Source organism: Pipistrellus kuhlii, unplaced genomic scaffold (genome assembly GCF_014108245.1).
Source record: "Pipistrellus kuhlii isolate mPipKuh1 unplaced genomic scaffold, mPipKuh1.p scaffold_m20_p_19, whole genome shotgun sequence".
Taxonomy (NCBI): Eukaryota; Metazoa; Chordata; class Mammalia; order Chiroptera; family Vespertilionidae; genus Pipistrellus; species Pipistrellus kuhlii.
In genome coordinates, this window is record NW_023425504.1 from 18,140,407 (window position 1) to 18,159,987 (window position 19,581).

At 40.5% G+C, this 19,581-nt stretch overlaps 1 protein-coding gene across 10 annotated transcripts in view; it reads left to right on the forward strand.

Annotated features, from left to right (window-relative positions):
• Positions 1-19,581, forward strand: part of THOC2 (THO complex 2) — a 126,641-nt gene that overhangs the window by 9,746 nt on the left and 97,314 nt on the right. For all 10 annotated transcript variants that reach the window (XR_006742009.1, XM_045583549.1, XM_045583552.1 and 7 more), the window contains exons 2-3: positions 7,032-7,090; positions 17,575-17,666. Coding sequence is in view for 9 of the 10 variants with exons in the window: in XM_045583549.1 (XP_045439505.1) it covers positions 7,032-7,090; positions 17,575-17,666 (151 nt within the window). In the remaining variant the exon portion in view is untranslated. The remainder of the gene's footprint in view (positions 1-7,031; positions 7,091-17,574; positions 17,667-19,581) is intronic.

Consider the following 19,581-nt stretch of genomic DNA (forward strand, 5'->3'; position numbering starts at 1 on the left):
AATGTTCCTAATCTCTATCTCTCTCTCTTCCTCTCTGTAAAAAAATCAATATAATATATTTAAAAAAAGTTTAAAGACTCTCTAGGATGCACACCTATGTAACTCACATCCAGGTCAAGACAACATAACCTCCCTTGCTGATTTTACTCCTCTTTACTTCCCCGAAGTAGCCATTGTCCTGACATTTATGGCTTTCTCTTCCTTGTTTTTATTTACAGTTTTACTACCCAATAATTTTAAGTTTCTTCTTGATATAATTGGAACCATAGGGTGTGTATTCTATTTTATCTGGCTGCTTTTGCTCAATATTGTGTCTTTTAGGATCCATTCATGTTTTTGCAAGTATTTGTGGTTCATTGATTTTCATAGTTTTAAGATGATTCCACAATTGGTTGATCTCTTATGCTATTGATAAATTTGTTATTTTGAGTTTTTAGCAATGAAAACATTCTTATAAATATCTTGATATATATAAACATGTGTTTTTTGTGGGATATATACTTAAATGTAGAACTGCTGGGTTCTAGATTGCGATTAACCTCAGCTCTACTAGATACTGCCAAATTATTTTAAATATACTCCCACCATCAGTAATGGGAGTTCACCTTGCTTCATATCCTAATATTTAATACTAGAGGCCTGGTGCATGAAATTTGTGCACATTAAAAGAGAATTAATTAGAGGAAATATTTATTGCTATTTGCCCTTTCTCTATAATAGAAGTGTAAGAGATGAAAGAAAATTAGTAAAATGTATATAAAAATCCTCCTGTCATAGTCAAGTCCCCCCCACCCATGTGCGCCTAGAAATCACGGGAGACCCAGACCTGCTGTCCCCACCCCTGTCAAGCCCTGCCGGGTGGGGGGGGGGGCACAGCCTCAGGTTGCCTGAGGTCCCCTGTCAAGCCCCGCCAGGCTTGGGGGCTTAGCTTCAGAGCCCCCAGCCTAGCTCAGAGTGCATGACCTGAGGTCCTCTAGCCCAGACCGGGGCAGTGGGCATGCCATGAGGTCCTCGTCAAGCCCTGCTGGGTGGGGGGCACAGCCTAAGCTCCCCTGGCCTGGCACTGGGGTGAGGGGTGTGGCCTCAGGTTCTCCTGCCGAGCACCAGGCGGGGGTGCACCTTGAGGTCCTCCCTCAAGCCCTGCTAGGTCGAGGGGCATGGCCTGTGGTCCCCTGTCAAGACCCACCCGGCTTGGGGCATGGGCTCAGGTTCTCTGGCCCAGTGCTGGGGCGGGGGGCATGGATTGAGGTCCCCCATCAAGCCCTACCAGGCGGAGGACACAGTCTCAGGTTCCCTGCTTTGGCCCAGTGCCACGCAGCCTCAGGTCCCTGCTGATTGCTTGTTAAGGGAACTCGGCCTCTGCTGTGGACACAGCCATCTTGTGTTATGGATGGAATTCCTGCCTCTGCTGTGGGCGAAGCCAGCTTGTTATGGTGTGATGGTCAGTTTGCATATTCCCTTTTTATTAGATAGGACTAGAGGCCCAGTGCATGGATTCATGCACAGGGGGCGGGGGGGGGGGGGGGTTTCCTCAGCCTGGCCTGCTCCCTCTCCTAATCCAGAACCCCTCAGGGGATGTCGGATTGCCAATTTTGGCCCGATTCCTGCAGGCAATCCCCCAAGGGATGTAGCAGTGCATGAAGCAGCAGGCAACCTGAGCCAGGACCAAGTGCTGTGGTGCTCCTACTTATCCTGGCCTTGCTGCGCCTGCCATTGCCGTTGCTCAGTAGTGTTGCTATGGGGGTGGGGGAGGCTCCTGCAACCGCAGCTGTGCTCGCCAGGCTTGAGCCCGTCTTCTGGCTGAGTGGCGCTCCCGCTGTGGGAGTGCACTGACCAGGGTGGTTGAGCATCTGCCCCTGGTGGTCAGTGCGCATAATAGTGACTGGTCCACTGGTTGAGCAGTCAACTCTCCGTAATGGTCGCTTACGCTTTTAAATATATAGATTGCTATCAACCGCTCCCTTAAAGTCCTCTTGATGTTTTTTCATATATTTAGGTGCTCCTTTATTGGGTGCATATATCTTTACCAGGGTTATATCCTCTTGTTGAATTGATCCCTTTAGTATTACGGTATGTAGTGACCTTTGTTGTCTCTTGTGATGGCCTTCATTTTGAAGTCAATTTTGTCAGATTGCTACCCTAGCCTTTTTTTTTTTTTTTTTTTTTTTCATTTCTGTTTGCATGGAAAATTGTTTTCCTTCACTCTCATCTTGTGTGAGTCTTTTTGTTCTGAGGTAGGTCTCTTGTAGACATCATTTATTTCAATCATGTTTTTGTATACATTCAGCTACCCTATGTCTTTTGATAGGAGCATTTAATCCTTTTACATTTAAGGTTATCAATAGGTACTTATTTATTGCCATTTTAATTCTGTATGCCTAGTTTTCTCTTTCTCAGTTTCTTCTGTTCATTACAGCAATCCCTTTAGCATTTCTTGCAGTGCTGATTTGGTGGTAATAAACTCCTTTAGCCTTTTTTTTTTTTTTTTTTTTTTTTTTTTTTGTCTGGGAAGCTCTTTATTTCGCCATCGATTTTGAATGATAGCCTTGCTGGATATAGTAATCTTGGTTTCAGATCCTTGCTTTTCCTTACCTTGAATACTTCATGCCATTCCCTCCTGCCCTGTAGAATTTCTCAGGGAAATCAATTGACAGCCGTATGGGAGCTTTTTTGTAGGTAACAAATTGCTTTTTCTCTTGCTGCTTTTAAGATTCTCTCTTTGTTTTTCAATTTTGGCATTTTAATTGTGATGTGTCGGGATATGGGGCTGTTTAGGTTCTTCTTGGGACTCTGTGCCTCCTGTACTTGAGTGACTTTTCACCAAGTTAGGGAAGCTTTCTGCCATTATTTCTTCAAATAAGTTCTCTATCCCTTGCTCAATTTCTTCTCCTTTTGGAACACATATTGTAAGTCTATTGTTATGTTTCATGTTGTCCCACAGCTCCCTTAAGTGGTCCTGTTTTTTAAATTGTTTTTTCTTTTTGCTTCTCTGATTGTGTGATTTTTTTTTCTATCCTATCTTCTAATTCACTGATCCAATCCTTGACTTCCCCTAATCTGCTGTGTATTCCTTCCACTCTGTTCTTTATTAGTACTATGTCATTCTTCATAGTATATCTTTTCTCATGCTGTTGAGCATCTTTGCCATCATTATTCTGACCTCTATGTCTGATGTATTTCTTATCTCCATTTCATTTATCTTGTCTTCTGGAGAATTCTCTTGTTCTTTAATTTTTTTTTGTCCCATTTGGGTTTGGGTTTGAGACTGTGTATTAGGTTGATCTGCTGCTCCTCCCAGTCTCTAGTGCAGGACAGTGTCTGATGCATTTTCTGACTAGTTAGATCAGGCAAAAATTCAAAGCCTATAGAAACCTGCCTCTGCCTGCAGACTGATTGCATTCAGTCCAGATTAGCCTCAGGCAATCATCCAAAGGTGGGGAGAGACATTTTCTAAAAGCTTGGGGCAATTGCTTATGCCTGGAGGCTAATTTTGCTCAGTCTCTTAATGGACCTCAGAAACTCCACAGGGTGGGGCAAGGTGTTTTCCAATAGGGTGGGGCAACTGTCTTTCCTCCAGGCAAAAACTACCTGGATAGCAAAGGTCTGCCAGAGAAAGATGTCCTCTGTAGCATGAGGGAGTGACTCAGCACAGGAAACCAGGATATCTGCCTTCTGAGCTCTAACCCCAGAGCCCCAACACAGTTTCTGCTCTCACAGCTCCAGTGCACTCTGCCCTCCCACTGCTGGAACCAAAGATGAGTGGCTGCACTTGAAATTTTGTGTACTGGCCCTTTAAGAGGGTGCCTGCTTTTCCAGCTCTCTCTCCCTGGCAGATAGCAACCCTACTGCTTTCCACAGTCAGATGTTATGTGGACATTGTTCTCAGTTCTAGTGCTCTCTGCTGGGGGCCAAGCTTGGGGATTAGACCCCAGAGTTCTCAGTGGCAACCCCCACCCCACAATTGAGATATCTCTTCAGCTGCTGTCTGTGGGGGCCTAGCTAGCACTTTTAAGGTTCTACCCATCCTACTAGTCTCTATGCAGTCTCCTTTTTCTGTCCTTGGTTATCAGGGTTCTCTCCAGCTAGTCTTAAGTTGATTATTAAGGATTTTTTTTTGTATTTTAGTTGTAATTCCAATTTGGTCCTAGGAGTGTGTCTGTGTAGCATCCACTTACTCCACTGCCATTTTTAATTTCTAAGCCCACAATTGTTACTCTGATGTTCCACATGTCTGTTTTTGCTTTTGTTGCCTGAGCTTTTGGGAGAGAGAGAGCAAGGGCCAGAGTCAAGGGTGGGAGGGGGAGAAGAGGAGAGAGAAATGGAGAGAGAGGGGGAAAGGGAGGGAAGAGAGGGAGAGAGTGTGCACATCATTTCTTGCTGTCACTGTAAGGTTCTATCTTATCCTGCTTAAAGAATGTCCTTAAGCTTCCCCCCCCACCCATGTGTGAAATAAGTTATTGTTTGAAGTTCAATTCTTATTTTGCCTTTTCTTGGAACTCTGTTTTTTGTAATACAGAATTTTAGGTCGGCAGATACTTTGTTTTAGCACCTTGACTGTATCTTTCAGCTCTCTCTGGCATTCACCCTTCTTGTTGAGAAGTCATGAAGATAATATTTTTTTGTCTTAGTTGCTTAAATGATTTTATCTTTAGTTTTTTTTGATGCTTTATTATAATGTGCCCATATGTGGATTTCACTTCAGTTTTGGAAAACTGAATTCTTGGCTATTATTTCTTCAAATATTGCTTTTTATTGTTCTTTCTCTCCTTTCTGGAATTCCAGTTGAGCATACCTCTTTTTACTGTAGCCTATATACCTATTCTTTGCTGTATTTAAGTTAATCTAATGAAGAAGTATTCAAATATAAGTATTTTTTTCATTTTTTGTTTTATTCTTTTTAAAATATACCGCATTTTTGGACCATAAGTGGGGGGGAAAAGTCCCTGCGTCTTATGGTCCAAATATAGCCTACACAAATACTTAAAAAAAAAAAGGTTTTTTTACTTGCCCGGCTCTGTGTGGTCTCTGTGTGCTTGCCCGGCTCTAAAATGGTTCTAAATGCTGCTGTTTACTTTACAGGGTTGATTACAAGTGTTTATGACTGTGATGTTGGGTTTTAATGCACATAAAATATTTTAGGACACTGTTTGTTTCAGCATCTTTTTTTCTTCATTTCCCTTCTCTAAAAACTGGTGCGTCTTATGGTCCGAAAAATATGGTATATATTTTTTATTGATTTCAGAGATAGAGAGAGAGGGAGAGAGAGATAGAAACATCAATGATGAGAGGGAATCATTGATTGGCTGCCTCCTACACAACCTTTACTGGGGATCCATCCTGTAACCTGGACATGTGCCCTTGACCAGAATCGAACCCGGGACCCTTCAGTCTGCAGACTGACGCTCTATCCACTGACCCAAACTGGCTAGGGCTCAGTTTTTGTTTTTAGACTTTATTGTTGGAAACAATCTCAAACAGATGAGAAAATAGAATCTATATAGTATATATAAAAGGCTAAGCGATCATCCAACTGTCAGCTGTGATGTGCACTGACCACCAAGGGGCAGATGCTCAATGTAGGAGCTGCCAAGCTGTGGTGACTTGGCAGCGGCAGTTCTAGGGTGACACACCCTGGAACCAGAGGAGGGAGCCTGATTCTGGGGTGTGTCACCTGAGAACTGCCCTCTTACAATCTGAGATCCTTTGGAGGATGGATGTCAGAGAGCCAGTTTTGGCCTGATCCCCACAGGCCAGGCCAAGGGACCCCACTTACCAGAGGGACCTCACTCACTCCGCAGACGCCCTTTGAGCCATGGTGCTGCCCCAGGGGCGGCCAGCCTGGGAAGGGACCGTTGGAGGTTGGCTCCAGAGCATGTCTGCCCCTTTTTGCCCAGTCCTGCCAGCCACCTTCTAATTAATTTCCTTTCAATGTGCACGAATCCGTGCACCAGAGTAGTAGTAATTAATAACCTCTCAATGATACATCATCAACCACTTTCAATAGTTTTTCAACTGCTGGCCAATCTTGTTTCATCTATAATATCACCCATTTTCCCATTCTGTTGAAATAAATATTTCATCTCTAAATATTTCAGCATCTATCTCTTGAATATAGAGTTTTACTCATATATTCAAGTTGACTCAGAAACATTAGGTTATTAAAATTTGTTAGAGAGGGGGGGGGGGAGGTTGGGGGGGAAGGGCAGAAGAGAGAGAGAAACCTTGAGTTGTTGTCCCACTTATTTATGCATTCATTGGTTGATTCTTGTCTTTCTCCTGACTGGGAATTGAACCCACAACCTTGGAGTATTAGGATGATGTTCTAACCAATTGGGCTAACTGGCTAGGGTCCATAAATGTTAATTTTTAAAATACTTGTTTCATATAAGATTCAAATAAGGATCCATACATTGTGATTGATATATCTCTAAAGCCTTTTATACTCTGAGGATCCCCCACCATCCTTTATTTTTTCTAGCAATATATTTGTTGAAGAGACTGGGTCATTGTCATATAGATTTTTCCACAGTATGAATTTAGGTCATGCCTTTTTGTTTATTTATTTTTAAGTCAACATCATAGTTGGGTGGTAATATTCCATTATAAGGATCAGGGAGCACATAATGTCTGCTTGTCTCTTTGTAATGTGAACAGCCATTCATACATGCCTAGGTCCTTTAATTTATTAGGAGTCTTAAATGGTAATGTAATTCTATCATTCCATCATTATTTAATAGCTGAAATACTTAAGTACAGAGACATTTTTTATCAACTGTTGGTTCATATATGAAGGCAGAATAAGTGATTGATTTTTTTTTAGTTAATTTTACCAGTTTTGAAAATAATGGATTGGCTAGCATCTTCCAGTTTTGACCAATTATGGTTTTTAGGTTTGTTTTATTCTCATTCTAAACTAATGGATTTTGACATCTGATACATTTCCAAATATTTTTAGTTTATATAATTTGCTCTGTAAGGATAATTTTTGTTAAGATTTGAAATTAATGCAGACTATTTTTGTTTTGTTTTAGTTTGCATTTGTGTCGGATTCTCAGTGAAAATAAAAGCCATGATAGTTCGACTTACAGAGGTAAGAGTTTTAAAAGTATCATTGCTATTATTTTTGGCTTGATCAATATTAATAAATATCCTGTTTTCATCAAATTGTTGTGAATGCAAACAAAAGGTATTGGATAGTTCCCATTATGTAAAGCTTTTATGTGAATACTAGAGGCCCTGTGCATGAAATTCCTGCACAGGGATGTGTGTCCCTAAGCCCAGCCTGCACCCTCTCCAATCTGGGACCCCTCGAGGGATGTCCTGGATCGGGCAGTCAGACATCCCTCTCACAATCCAGGACTGCTGGCTCCCAACTGCTCGCCTGCCTGCCGTCCTGGTTGCCCCCTAACCACACCCTGACAGCCTGATTGATGCATAACTGCTCCCCTACCAGCCTTTTTGCCCCTAACTGCCCTCCCCTGCAGGCCTGATCACCCCTAACTGCTCTCCCCTGCATACCTGGTCATCCTTAACTGATTCCCCTGCACCTTGGTCCTCTCCAACTACCCTTCCCTGCAGGCCCAGTTGCCCCCAACTTCCCTCCTCTGCCGACCTGGTCACCCCTTACTGCCCTCCCCTGCAGGCTTGATCACCCCCAACTGCCCTCTCTTGCAGGCCTGGTCCTTCCCAACTGCCCTCTCCTGCTGGCCATCTTGTGGTGACCATCTTGTGTCCACATGGGGGCAGCCATCTTTGACCATATGGGGCAGCCATCTTGTTTGTTGGAGTGATGGTCAATTTGCATATTATTTTATTAGAAAGGAGGATTAGATAGGATAGAGGCCTGCTGCACGGGTGGGGGCCGGGTGGTTTGCCCTGAAGGGTGTTCCAGATCAGGATGGGATTCCCTTGTAGGGGTGTCGAACTCAATCAGAGAAGGGGCCAAAATCTAAAATCCAGCCTAAATCTCGGGCCGAATGGTTTACTGAACAGTCATAAACTGTCATTGTGATGGAAACGCAGTGGAGTGCAGTGATGACAGCGCGGTGCGGGCCACATTGCGGGCCTTGTGTTTGACACATGTGCCTTAGGGCATGGAGTAGCCTGGGCGAAGGGCCTATGATGGTTTGTAGGTTGGCCACGCCCCCCAGTGACCTAAGTGGAGGCCCTGGTATCTGGGATTTATTTATCTTCTATAATTGAAACTTTGTAGCCTTCAGTGGTCAAGGCAGGCCAGGGCTGTGGAAACTTAGCTTCCTCCATCGCCAGGGGAAACTCAAGCCCCCTGCTCTCTTCAGCTCCGTGGCTGCCGCCATTTTTATTGGGACTTATGTATCTTCTATAATTTAAACTTTGTAGCCTTAAGCAGAGGCCAAGGCAGGCCAGGGTGTGTGGAAAGCTTGGCTTTCTTCATTGCCAGGGAAACCCAAGCCTCCTGCTCTCTCCATGGCTGCACCCATCTTGGCTGGGTTAATTTGCATACTCCTGATTGGCTGGTGGGCGTGTCTTGTAGGTATAGAAGAGGTAAGGTTAATTTGCATATTTCTCCTTTTTAAAAAAATATATTTTATTGGTTTTTACGGAGAGGAAGGGAGAGGGATAGAGAATTAGAAACATCGATGAGAGAGAAACATCGATCAGCTGCCTCCTACACACCCCCAACTGGGGATGTGCCCACAACCAAGGCACATGCCCTTGACCGGAATTGAACCTGGGACCCCCCCCAGTCCATAGGCCAAGGCTCTATCCACTGAGCCAAACCAGTTAGGGCTGCATATTTCGCTTTTATTAGATCGGAATTTACAGTTCAGATTTAAAACTGTAGTTATAGTAATACTATACATCTTTGCATAAGATGCTATTTAATCTACATAATCGTCATGATATAGCTTGGATTTTATAATACAGTTCCTAGTTATATGAAAAATTACATAGACTAGTTATTAGTCACAAAGATAAGTGAAAAGCTAAAATGGAAAGTAAAATTATTGTGATCTTATTTACACTAGGAAATTTCCAGAAACTGAGGTTCAGTGTTTTTACTAAAGCTGGTATGTTTAGGTGGTATCTGGGATCTTGCTAAAGGTAGTTGTCATGGAAAACATTAAAAGCAAAGGTGTTGTGTACTGCATACCACAAATATGGCTTATTAAGTAAAGTGTTATGTAACTAAGAGGATATAAATTTCCAGTTATTTTAATATTGAATTATGTTACTATTTAACATTCATTAATTTCAAATTCGGCATATGGATTTAGAAAAGGAGGGACAAAAACAAAAGCAATTATGTTTAGTAAGTTTAAAGTATTTTCCTATGTAGCTTTCATTGAAGTAGAAACCATGACATTTTTTTCAATTTGGGAAAAGTAATTCACAGCCAATATTCTATTTTAACTCTAAAATTTTTAGATAAAATTCGTTGTAGTTATTTAAATTATGTCATTGTGAGTAGAAAATTAAGAACAGAATGATTTTCTGTAGATAAGTTTGCTTTTGTTTTTATCAAAAATTATATATTTTTTTAAAAATTAATTTTTATTGATTTTAGAGAAGAAGGGAGAGGGAGGGAGGGAGGGAGGGGGAGAGAGAGAGAGAGAGAGAGAGAGAGAGAGAGAGAGAGAGAGAGAGAGAGAGAGAGAGAGATATGGGAACATGAATGATGAGAGAATCATTTTTTGGCTGCCTTCTGCACTCCCTACACTGTGGATTGAGCCCGCAACCTGGGCATGTGGCCCAACTGATAATAGAAACCGGTTTGGCTCGATAGATAGAGCATCGGCCCGCGGACTGAAAGGTCCCGGGTTCGATTCCAGTCAAGGGCATGTACCTTGGTTGTGGGCACATCCCCAGTAGGGGGTGTGCAAGAGGCAGCTGATCGATGTTTCTCTCTCATCGATGTTTCTAACTCTCTGTCCCTCTCTCTTCCTCTCCGTAAAAAATCAATAAAATATTAAAAAAAGAACCATGACATCCTGGTTCATAGATTGATGCTCAATCACAGCCCTGCGGCTGGGTGAGATTATATTCTTTTTTAAAAAAAAATTTTTTTTTTTTTTTGAGGGGAAAGCGTTTTTTAAGAAATGAATGAGCCAATTTTTCTGTCACTTGGGTAAGGTCTGTTTTAAGACTTAGTGTTCCTAGCCTGAATCCCCAAACTTATTTTTCTTATTTTAAAAAATATATTTTATTGATTTTTTTACAGAGAGGAAGAGAGAGGGATAGAGAGTTAGAAACATCAATGAGAGAGAAACATTGATCAGCTGCCTCCTGCATACTCCCTGTTGGGGATGTGCCCGCAACCAAGATACATGCCCTTGATTGGAATTGAACCTGGGACCCTTCAGTCCGCAGGCTGACTCTCTATCCACTGATCCAAACCAGTTTGGGCCCCAAACTTATTTTTCAATTCATCCTGCTTATAAAATTGCATGATCATTCATAAAGATTTCTTTAAAATTTTTTTCATAAAGATTTCTGAGGTTGATATAATGTCTTGTTTTTTGAATAAATCAACTGACTGCCAGAAGTGTAAGAAAGTAAAAAAGACTCCTTTCTAAAAGCACTTAGATACTAAATTTTTTCTCGTCCTGTTTAAAACAAAATTTTAACTTCTGTTAACTTCATTGTGTTTGTCATTGAAACCTTAAGTGGGTAAAAGAAAGAATTTTTATAAAAAGTATAAATAGCATAACACATACTGATTACTCTTTTAGTTTTAAATGGGGTCTGTGTGGATCTTTAATCACTATCAGATAGTGTCTGGTCTGTGTAGCTCAGTTGTTGAGTGTTGACCCATGAACCAAGAAGTCACTGGTTTGATTCTGGGTCAGGGCACATGCCCTGTTTAGCAGGGGGAGTGCAGGAGGCAGCTAATGGATGATGTTTCTCTCTCATCCATATTTTTATCTGTCTTCCTCCCTCTCTAAAAGGTCAATAAAAACATATTGCTTAAAAACAAATATTGTTAATTTTCATGGCTGTTCTGATTCACAATTAAAATCAGAAACAGTTATGAGCATCTCATTGGCTGAATTTGCTAGTGTTTTCTTTTGCTTGCCATTGCCTGTTTCTCAACACATATATACTCTTTGGCTGCTATATGCCAACAATCAAGCTTTGGTTTGAGTGCCCCAGTAGGTAGTCCAAGCAGGAAACTGAATGTAATTTCTTTTGTTCTATCTAAGGGGATTGAGTGTGTGTAGTGTTTTTCTCTGCCCTTTTCCCTTCTGCCCCCTCCCTTGAATTGATTTTATTTCAGGCAGTCAGTTTCCCTTGCACACACTACTTCACCTTGGTCTTTTTTATAAGTCCCTTCCCCCAATAAAATAACATAATAATATGGCTAATAAACATGACTAGTTCTAGTGATACTCCACATAACCAAGAACTGATGTCTTTAATGTTCAAATCCCACCATGAACATTATTATTAAAGGTGTTCTCAACTGGACAGAGTATTTATATAAATTCAAACTTAACTACTGGTTTACCATAAATACCCTAACACCCTTACAATTTCAACTGGGGTTCTAGCCCACAACCCTTCTATCTAATAGCAGTCCCTTTTACTTGTGGCTATTCTTAAAATTGCTTTTTCTGAAATGTTAGCATTAAGATAAAATATTTTACTTATTATTTTTGGTGTACAGGTTTTAAGTTTTCCTCCCCATTGTAAATGTAGTTTTTCAACTTTGTAGGTTTTGCAGGACTTTGTTGGGGATAACCTGATAGTGTTAAGGCACCACTGACTGTTACTATAGATAAAATACAAGAGGAGTTCCTAACGACTTAAATGGGCATTTAAATAACTTGTGAATTGGGGACTATTTTTTGCTACTTTTGGATTATATTGTGATTGTTTTTATGTAACTTAATATCAGAAAAATGACCTGTGCTATTTGCTTTCTATTTTAATCTTCTGTTATTAAGATTAGAATTCCCTGAACCTCATGAACCCATTTTCTTATGGGAATTTGATTTATGCTCAGCCGTTTTGTCCTTGAAGAGTGATTGCTTTTTAAAAATACCGAATTTTTCGGACCATAAGACGCTCCGGACCATAAGACGCACCAGTTTTTAGAGAAGGGAAATGAAGAAAAAAAGATTCTGAAACAAATAGTGTCCTAAAATATTTTATGTGCATTAAAACCCAACATCACAGTCATAAACACATGTAATCAACCCTGTAAAGTAAACAGCAGCATTTAGAACCATTTTAGAGCCGGGCAAGCACACAGAGACCACACAGAGCCGGGCAAGTAAAAAAACTTTTTTTTTAAAGTATATGTGTAGGCTATATTTGGACCATAAGACGCAGGGACTTTTCCCCCCCACTTCTGGGGGAAAAAAAGTGTGTCTTATGGTCCGAAAAATACGGTAATTTAGCTATCTAGGTAACTTTAAATGAGTTTTATTTGTTGTGAAAACATTTTATTAATAGAAAGTGAAAGTTGAAATTGACCCCATAATCCTACCCTACTAATAAATTGAAATTGACCCCATAATCCTACCCTACTAATAAATTGAAATTGACCCCATAATCCTACCCTACTAATAAATAGAAAATTCTCCTTTGCATTTTAGTTTTTATATATTTTATTATAAGCACAATGAAACCATATTTTTGCAAAAGGTAGAATGTATATATAATGAAAAGTAAATATGTCTTCACAAAGAATTGGGATAATCTGGTTATATTTCTTTAACAAATAACTTAATGTACAGTTTTATTTCATTGTAAAATATTTTCATTGTTTAAAGGGGAATTTATAAAAGTTTTTATTTCTGTTATATTCCTTTTTTTGTGACTAGTAGTCAGACCAAGGGAGAAGCTTTTTAAATATTTGATTTAAAATCATTTTTAAAATCCTTAACTGAGGATATTTTTCTGTTGCTTATTTATTTATTTATTTGTTTTTAAAAAATATATATTTTATTGATTTTTTTACAGAGAGGAAGGGAGAGGGATAGAGAGTTAAAAACATCGATGAGAGAGAAACATGGATCAGCTGCCTCCTGCACACCCCCTCCTGGGGATGTGCCCGCAACCAAGGTACATGCCCTTGACCAGAATCGAACCTGGGACCCTTTAGTCTGCAGGCCGACGCTCCATCCACTAAGCCAAACTGGTCAGGGCTTTCTATTGCTTTTAGATAGAGTAGAAGAGAGAGGGAGGATAGTTAGAGGGAGAAACATCCATGTGAAAGAGACACATTGAGTTGTTGCCTCCCACATGCAACTCACTGGGGATCTAACCTGCAACTTACATATCGGGTCTAGTAATAATTAATGTCGTTTTTAAACATTCGTTTAAAATCTTGTTTGGCGTTGACTTGTATTGACATAACCTTCAAACACGTGGTATCTACAGAACGTGTGAAGTGCAATTAACAAGTTTTGCTTGAAAAAGTTTGTGTTTGGTTTGGTTTTTGTTGCAAAACTAGGGCTAAGAAGATGGCGGATGAAGAGCATATTCGGCACTGCATACTTTACAAGTTCCAATTAGGAAGAAAAGCAAGTGAGGCTGCAAAAAACATCTGTAGTGCTCTTGGTTAAGATGCAGTTAGCGCCAGAAAATGCCAGCGTTGGTTTGAGAAATTTCGCGAGGGAAATTTTTTGTTAGATGACAAGAGTGGTCGAGGCCGTGTGTCCAATTTTGATCAAGAAGCTCTTCAAGCTCTTTTGGTGCAAAATCCTCAAATTACCCAACAAGAGCTTGCGACAACTTTAAATTGTTCACAAAAAAACAATTTCCAATCAATTGCGTGCACTTGGCAAAGTCCAAAAGTTTGGAAAATGGGTTCCTCATGAGTTGACCGACAACAACCGTAATCAGAGAGTCACAATTTGCAGTTCGCTCCTCTCTCGTCAAAACAGTTTGCTGTTTTTAGAGCAAATTGTTACCGGAGATGAAGAATGGGTGCTGTATGTTAATTTGAAAAGGCGGCCTCAATGGTTGGACAAAAATGAGGCTCCGCAGCCCACACCAAAACCTGACTTGCATGCGAAAAAAGTGATGTTGTGTGTTTGGTGGAATTTTAAAGGAATTCTTCATTATGAACTTTTACCATCTAACCAAACCATTACAAGTGCAGTGTATAGTGCCCAATTGGAAAGGTTAGCCCAAGCTTTAAGAGAAAAAGAACCCGCGCTGATTAATCGGAAGGGCGTAATTCTTCACCACGATAACGCACGACCGCATACTGCAAGAATCACTGCTGAAAAACTGCGCCAGTTGGAATGGGAAGTTCTCCCTCAACCTGCATATTCTCCTGATATTGCCCCTTCCGATTACCATTTGTTTCGTTCTTTGCAAAACTTTCTTCTTGGAAAAAAATTTAATAATGAAGAATGCCTCAAAAATGCATTGACCGAATTTTTTGCATCAAAATCACAAGAATTTTACAACAGAGGGATTAAAATGCTTCCTGAGCGTTGGGCACAAGTAGTAGAAAACAACGGCAACTATACTGTTGATTAAATTTTGTTGTATTGTTTAAATAAATTCGATTTAAAAAAGTATTAGAAAACGACATTAATTATTACTAGACCTAATAAGTGCCCTTGACAGGAATCTAACTCATGGCCCTTTGATGTGCAGGCTGACATTCTAATCACTGAGCTCAACTGGCCAGGGCTAAATATTTCATTTTTTCCTTGTAATTTTGCCTCAAAATATTTTTGATTCCCTTCAAAAGGAGATTATAAATTGACTATATTTTATATTAATATTTTTAGAGCTTCTGGTTTCTCTACTTTTAGAGAGAGGAAGGAAATAAAGTTTTTAGCATATGGGACTAAGAAAAAAAAAGATAGCTGGAAGGAGGAGGTATTCACTTGACCATTCACTTCCCCCCCTAGCTCCTCTCCCCCACCCCCCATAGTTCCCCTCCACCCAGTTTCCACCCCCCACAACTGTCCTCATCCATAGGGGTATGATTTTTGACCAGTCTCTTCCTGCACCCCCCACATCCCTTTCCCCTCTAGGATTGTCAGTCCACTCCCTTTCTATGCCCCTGATTCTATTATATTCACCAGATTATTCTGTTCATCAGATTTTTTATTCACTTGATTTTAGATTCATTTGTTGGTAGTATTTGTTGTTCATAATTTTTATCTTTACCTTTTTCTTCTTCCTCTTCTTAAAGAATACCTTTCAGCATTTCACATAATACTGGTTTGGTGGTGGTGAACTCCTTTAGTTTTCCCTTATCTGTGATGCTCTTTATCTGATCTTCAATTCAGAATGATACTTTTGCTGGGTAGAGTCATCTTGGTTGTAGGTTCTTGCTATTCATCACTTTGAATAGTTCTTGCCACTCCCTTCTGGCCTGCATAGTTTCTGTTGAGAAATCAGCTGACAATCATAGGGGTGCTCCCTTGTAGGTAACTGTTTTTCTCTTGCTGCTTGTAAGATTCTCTGTCTTTTGCTCTTGGCATTTTATTTTATTTATTTGTTTAATTTTATTAAAAAAATTTTTTTTATTAAATTATTATCTGTGTACATATACAATTGCCGCCCCCTCCCATGTATGCCCTCCGTCCCCAGAGTTTTGTGTCCATTGGTTGTATGCTCTTGGAATTTTAATTATGATGTGTCTTGGTGTGGTCTTCTCTGGATTCCTTTTGTTTGGGGTTCTGTGCGCTTCCTGGACTTGTAAGTCTATTTCTTTCACCAGGTGGGGGAAGTTTTCTGTCATTATTTCTTCAAATAGGTTTTGCTCTTTTTCTGGCACCCCCATAATTCTGATGTTGGTATGTTTGAAGTTGTCTCAGAGGCACCTTACACTATCTTCATATTTTTGGATTCTTTTTTCTTTTTTCTTTTCCTGTTTGGTGTGTTTTGCTTCTTTGTATTTCAAATCTTTGAATTGATTATTGCGATACTTTAGTCTGCTGTTGGACCTCTATATATAATTCTTTATTTCAATCAGTGTATGCTTAATTTCTAGTTGGTCCTTTTTCATATCTTTGAGCATCTCACTTTATTTATCAGCCTTTTCTAGAAAATTCTTGAAAAATCTTTTAACCATGGTTTTGAACTCTATATCCAGTAGTTTGCTTTCCTTCATGTCTTTCATTTGTGACCTGTTTCTTTGTCTTCGCATTTTGGCTGTTTCCCTGAGTTGATAGAGTGGCTTTGTGTGCTAGGTGTCCTATAGGGTCCAGTGGATCAGCCTCCACAGTTACCTGAGGTGGACACTCTTGGTGCACCCCTTTGTGGGCTGTGTGCACTGTATTGTTATAGTTAAGACTTGATTGTAGTTGGTATCACTGGCAGGAATTGACCTCCAGGCCAATTGGTTGTAAGAATCAGCTGTGTCTACAATGGGAGAACAGTGCTGGAGACACCTTTATAGGGCAAGACTTGCTTCAGTGGGGCTTTGGTGCTCACTGAGTCGGCCCCTTGAGTGTGTCCCTTATGGATCTTAGGAGTTATAATCTGGACGTTTCTACTCTGACCCCTGGGTACACTGGCTCTTGCATCTCCAAGGAGGTGCTAATTTAGCCTCTGCCTGAGGCCACCCAGCAGGAGCTATGGAGAGATATGTAGATACTTTCTCTTTGTTTGGGGTTTGGAGGTGCCCAGATGAGGTTCAGCTGTGAAGCAGTGCAAGCTGCTGTGGGGCCTTGGGCATTTTTTTTTGGATGTTCTGAATCTTTCTGACTCATCTGCAGTTTGTTAGGTAATTTTAGATTTCAAAAGGACAAGGCCATTCATATGCAAAAGCCTCTGTGCTCAGCTTGTATGGGTTGGAGTCTCAGGGCGGATCACAAAGCAATGGATTCCTGTCAGCCCTGCCTTAAGAGGCCCCTGGGTCTCAGTGTCCCTTGGTAGTTGCTGCAAGCACCTCTGAGAGAGAGCCACCCTCGGGTTCCACCCACTGCCAGACAGTCCATTTTCTCCTCGTATGAGTCTGGGTACCCAGAGTCTCACCCGGAACTGGAGTTCAGAGCAGTCGGGAACTTGTGTCTCCCTGTAGATCGAAAAAGCCAGCTGCGTACTCAGTAGCCAGCCCTCTCTGAGCGTGCCTTAGTACCTGTGGACTTTACTTCCACAGCTCCTCTGAGTCTCAGTGTGCTTTTCTCTTCTCTTCTAGTTGTAGAATTTCCATTTAGCTAGACTTCCTCTGGTTCTGGATGATGTCCGTTTGTCTTTTCGTTGTAGTTTTGAACTGGTTGTACTCTGCAGCAAGTTCAGGTGTTTACCTATGCTGCCATCTTGGTTTCTGCCTGAGAAAATGCTTTTAAAAGTGGGGGCGGGATATCAGAATACCAAATGATGAGCACTGTAAATGCAAATTTGTAAAAACATATAGAAAAATACTGGAAAGAAATTCTCAAGTAGTAATTATGTATAGTAGTCGAGCAAACATTAACTTTTCCTACTCTTTTAGAATTGTGTTTTTGTAAAAATAAAAGGAAAAAATATGTAAAGCATTAGAAGTATTCTTTTTCTTATTGTTGATATTTATAACAAATCTGAAAAGTAGGAAATATATACATCTTCCCCAGAGATTCTGCTTTTCATATTCAAGAGACTGTGTACTTACATTCTTTCTTTTATATTCAACAGATTTCCAGCAAGTTCTGTATGAATTATCATACCATGTCATTAAAGGGAACCTAAAGCATGAACAGGCATCTGCTGTTTTTAATGACATTAGTGTAAGTATGTATTATGTGCTTTTTATAAAACGTAATAATCGTTACCCATTTCTTTTGCATTTGATACAAACATCTTTGAAGTGTATAATTTGCATTTCATTTATCCAAAATGAAATGTTTTAAGGTAATGCTGGTAAGTCATTGTTGCTAGACAAAGGTATTTTAATATTTTTGTGTGGTTGTGAGTAAAGCAATAAATGTTATGTAATCTGGGAGGGGAAAAAAAAAAAAAAAAAGGCCTGCATTGTAATAAAATCAAGATATAGTTAATCAAAAGGGTACCATAAAGAATAATTTGACCAGAATATTTTTCTCCCAATATAGCATATCAAAGTGTTTTTTTGTTTTGTTTGTGGTTATGTTTCAAAATTATGTTTTTAAATTGAGGCTGCATAGCTCTAGTGTTCACTTGATGCCAATTTTCATGTATTTGCTGGTTTTAGAATATGTTAACTAGACTTATTCCTAAACTTTATGTGTTTATTCTGTTTTACTCTTTTTTTAAAAAAATATATTTTTTATTGATTTTTTTATAGAGAGGAAGGGAGAGGGATAAAGAGCTAGAAACATCTATGAGAGAGAAACATCGACCAGCTGCCTCTTGCACACCCCGCACTGGGGATGTGCTTGCAACCAATGTACATGCCCTTGACCGGAATCGAACCCGGGACCTTTCAGTCTGCAGGCTGACGCTCTATCCACTGAGCCAAACCGGTTTCAGCCTGTTTTACTCTTTTAAAAAAAATATGTTTTTATTGTTTTCAGAGAGAGGGAGGGAGAGTGAGGCAGAGACCAAAACATAATAGTGAGAGAGAATCATTGATCTTCTGCCTTCTGCATGCCCCCTACTGGGTTTCTAGAATACATCCCAGACATGTGCCCTGACCAGGATCACACCATGACCTCGTGGTTTATGGGTCTATGCTCAACCACTGAGCAACACTGGCTGGGCATGTGAGGGCTCCAGGGCATTTCCAGATTATCTGTCAGAGAGAAAGGGGAGGAAGAGAGAGAGAGATAGAAACATCAATGATTAATGAGAATCATTGATTCTGCCTCCTGCACATCCCACATTGGGGACGAGACCCGCAACCTGGACATATGCCCTGTCTGGGAAACAGACCATGACCTCCTGGTTCATAGGTCAACACTCAACCACTGAGCCACATTGGTCAGAGACCTAGAGGCCCAGTGCATGGGTCCTTGCACCAGTGGAGTCCCTTGGCCTGGCCTGCAGGGATAGGGCCGAAACCTGGTCTCCGACGTTCCCTGAGGGGTCCCGGATTGTGAGAGGGTGCATGCTAGGCTGAGGGACCCCACTGGTGCACCATCGGGGCCAGGGAGGGACCATGGAAGGGCTCCAGGGCATGTCCAGATCATCTTGCCCAGTCCTGATTGGCCAGACCCCAGCAGCAAGTTAACCTACTGGTTGGAGTGTCTGTCCCCCTGGTGGTCAGTTGTGCATCATAGCGACTGGTCGAACGGTTGAAAGAACAGTTGGACACGTAGCATATTAGGCTTTTATTATATGGGAAAGGATTTAAGTTAGATTCAGACTATATGCTTTTCATGGTGGTTTGATATTTGAATTGAAAGATGAGCTCTGAAATTGTAAGGGTGTTAGGGTGTTTATTGTAAATCAGTAGTTAAGTTTGAATTTTTATAAGTAATGTGTTACTGGGCTGGGCTGGATTTTCAACTTATAAAAATAAAATCATATGTTTAGATGAGAACACCTGTAATAATAAGCATTATTGAGACAGGACTTCGGGCTTTTTGATATTTGTGCAAATTTCCCTTGTGTTGCCTTAAGCTTCTAGTCTCTTTCTGTTAGGATAGGTAATCTCCTTTGTATGATTTAAAAAAAAAAAAATGTTTTATTGATTTTTTACAGAGAGGAAGGGAGAGAGCTAGA